This window comes from Lineus longissimus, chromosome 6 (genome assembly GCF_910592395.1).
Source record: "Lineus longissimus chromosome 6, tnLinLong1.2, whole genome shotgun sequence".
NCBI lineage: Eukaryota > Metazoa > Nemertea > Pilidiophora > Heteronemertea > Lineidae > Lineus > Lineus longissimus.
This window is the reverse complement of record NC_088313.1, coordinates 8,235,755-8,238,389: the sequence shown is the minus strand read 5'-3', so window position 1 is coordinate 8,238,389 and position 2,635 is coordinate 8,235,755. Positions and strand designations below refer to the sequence as shown.

At 40.3% G+C, this 2,635-nt stretch overlaps 1 protein-coding gene across 1 annotated transcript; it reads right to left on the bottom strand.

Moving 5' to 3' along the window:
• Positions 1 to 653: 653 nt before the first annotated feature.
• On the bottom strand, positions 654 to 2,292 carry LOC135489919 (nuclear apoptosis-inducing factor 1-like). Its single transcript, XM_064775549.1, has 3 exons — positions 1,908 to 2,292; positions 1,251 to 1,311; positions 654 to 1,014 (listed from the first exon to the last, which is right to left on the bottom strand). The coding sequence occupies exons 1-3, from the start codon at positions 2,290 to 2,292 to the stop codon at positions 654 to 656; spliced, it is 807 nt and encodes a 268-aa protein (XP_064631619.1).
• Positions 2,293 to 2,635: the final 343 nt, after the last annotated feature.

Genomic DNA, 2,635 nt, shown 5'->3' with positions numbered 1-2,635 from the left:
ATTTAGCAAAGCGATACTATACTCTAAACCCCGTGTATTTTGACAGCCATAAAAGTTATTTTTAATGTTTAGGAATTCACGTCCTTTAAATTGGCCATTTTTGTACAAACTGTTGCCGTGAAAGTTGACCGACTGAGTGAACAATGTTGTGCATTTTCTCGTTGATGCAAATATTTTCAATTTCAGTCTGTACAATGCGGTTCAAGCCAGAGAAGTGCTGCAAAGTCGTGGTGGCGACAGCATTGCTACATAATTTTTGCGAAGAGCGTGGTGTTCCACTCCCCGATGATGTGCCTTTGAATCTCGACGACAACCCTGATGATGATGTAAATCCTCCACTCTGGGTGGCTGATGATGCAGATGGTGAAAGAATTCGAGCAGCTATAATAAGGCAGCATTTCTGGAATTAAGGTAATAAGAAACAAAATTTCTCCTTTGTTGCCGGGATTTAATTAAATTCACTAAATGTCTTTCTTAGACTTTTTCTTCTTACATGTAGTCTCAATTTGAAATCAAAACGTTACGATGACTGAACTTTCAAACAACATCAATACATTTCATGATTATATTAAAGTTCAAAAGTCAGCTGCAGTAAGGATATAAGAACATAATGTTCTGCAGAGATGCTGCTGAATGATTTCCATTCAACAACCTCAGTCCTTTTTAGGAAGGTTCTGTTTGAATTTCAGTTTCTCAAAAACACCAAAGCTGTCACGTGTTTGATTCCTCTGTCGTGTAGGAGTGGGTGGCTTATCTTGTTTTCCCTGCGACACTAGTATCTCCAACAACTTTACTGCCCTTTCTGTCATGGATGAGCGTTTCTTTTCTAACTTCAGTCGTTTTCTGTCAACTTTCAGTCGTTTCTTCTCGATCACCAGTCGTTTTTTTTCAATTTCCAGAAGTTCGGAAGTTGGCGTCGTTGTGGTTGCCTTTGGTTCCACTGCCGAAACGGTTGCAGCCTCTGCTTTACTCGATCTGACCGACTGGACAACCTTCATCTTGGCTCGTTTTGGACTGAAAAAAATTGTGTAAATTTATTCAGAAACCTAGCTGACGTCCAATATTTTGACTTTAATTTTGTACTTGACTTTGTAAAATGGGTGCGGTATGGCTTCACTACCAATCTATACCTGTTACATGCTATTTGGAGTTTGTATTTCATTAATAAAGCATTATGTTAAGTTAAAGTAGTCGTGTTGGATATGGTGGCTTGCAATTTCCTTTTTTTTTCAAATATACATTGTACTTACCTATATGGCCGCGGTGGTGTTGGGCTTCTTGGCCAGTCAAAGGATTGTTGCCTTTTTTCCCCTAAAGTTCGATTTCGACGGAAACATAAAGCTGGCAGGAGGTGTTGGGCTTCGGATGACGTCATCATCATCATCATCATCATCACCATGACTATCATCAACCACTGCCAATTCTTCCCGTGGTGGCCTCGTAGCTGTGGATGATGGCTTGCTGATACCCTCAAATGTCGTTCACAAAATTTGACTTGGGCTTCAACAACGGAAAAGCCATATTGTATAGACAACACTACATTTAAAATTTTCTCGTGCTGAAAAACATTAGAAGTGGAAAAACACCTTAAGGTATCGGGGTAATCAACACATGTCAAACTTAATGTTAGTATTTTTGATCGGGCGGACCCAAGCCCCTCCCCCATTATGAACCAAGCAACATATCAAATTCACGCCCTCATATTCTCGGGAAAAAATTATTTAGCTACCTACATGTATCAAAGCATTGTGCCTTTAGAGCAGACCATTTATTGCTCTTAGTAATGATAGAGAATAGCTAAAGCCTTTTCATAGGCCTATTGAAGGATGTATGAACACGCTTACTTACTTTACGTATTTTCCCTGTGTTTTCGGTAGTAGCATTTTTTCTCGCAGTATCTACCCCACCTTGAAGTCCACACACAAGATCTACACCCAGCAAGCCAATGATCTTCTCTTCTGTATCGTTTAAACCATCACCACTATTCTCGCCGTCATCAGAAAATGGAACATTTCCTGTCACCTGCCTCTTTTTCATTTCTTCATACCCCGTCTTTTCTGCCTTTTGCTTCATGTCCTCCCACTTCTTCTTCACTTCTTCTCTCGTCCGGATGCATGGTGCAATTGAACATATCTTCTTGGTAATCGTGTCCCATGCAGCTTGTTTTCGTTGTAAACTAATCGTGTCACTGAATTTGCTAGAAATCACTTTGTAATGCTGTTGCACCAGGTCAGTGAGTTTGACGATTTCCTTCGGAGAGAAATTGGTTTTTCTAGGGCGTTTTTGGGCCATTGTAGGTGGAAAACGATGTTAGAATGCGACGAAGAAGTCTTCTGTACTGCCATGCAAACCCTTAGGCCTACTGTCATGATTGTGTATAAACATGCAATGCAATGAGCTGAAATACCTTACCCTTTCATTACAAGAGACGTTTTAAAGTTTTCTATAGCAGATTACGTGTGTTCACTCGGGACGTATTCATTCACTTTGCGTAAGCAATTGCTTCGATAATTCTTAGATAGCTTCATGAATAACACTTAGGGTTCCCTAACCTTTCACGTAAGTTCGCCCTATGAGTGCTCTTAGAGTGAAATATAGGAGTGCTTTGTGAATCAGGCCCCTGGTCTCTGTGTTG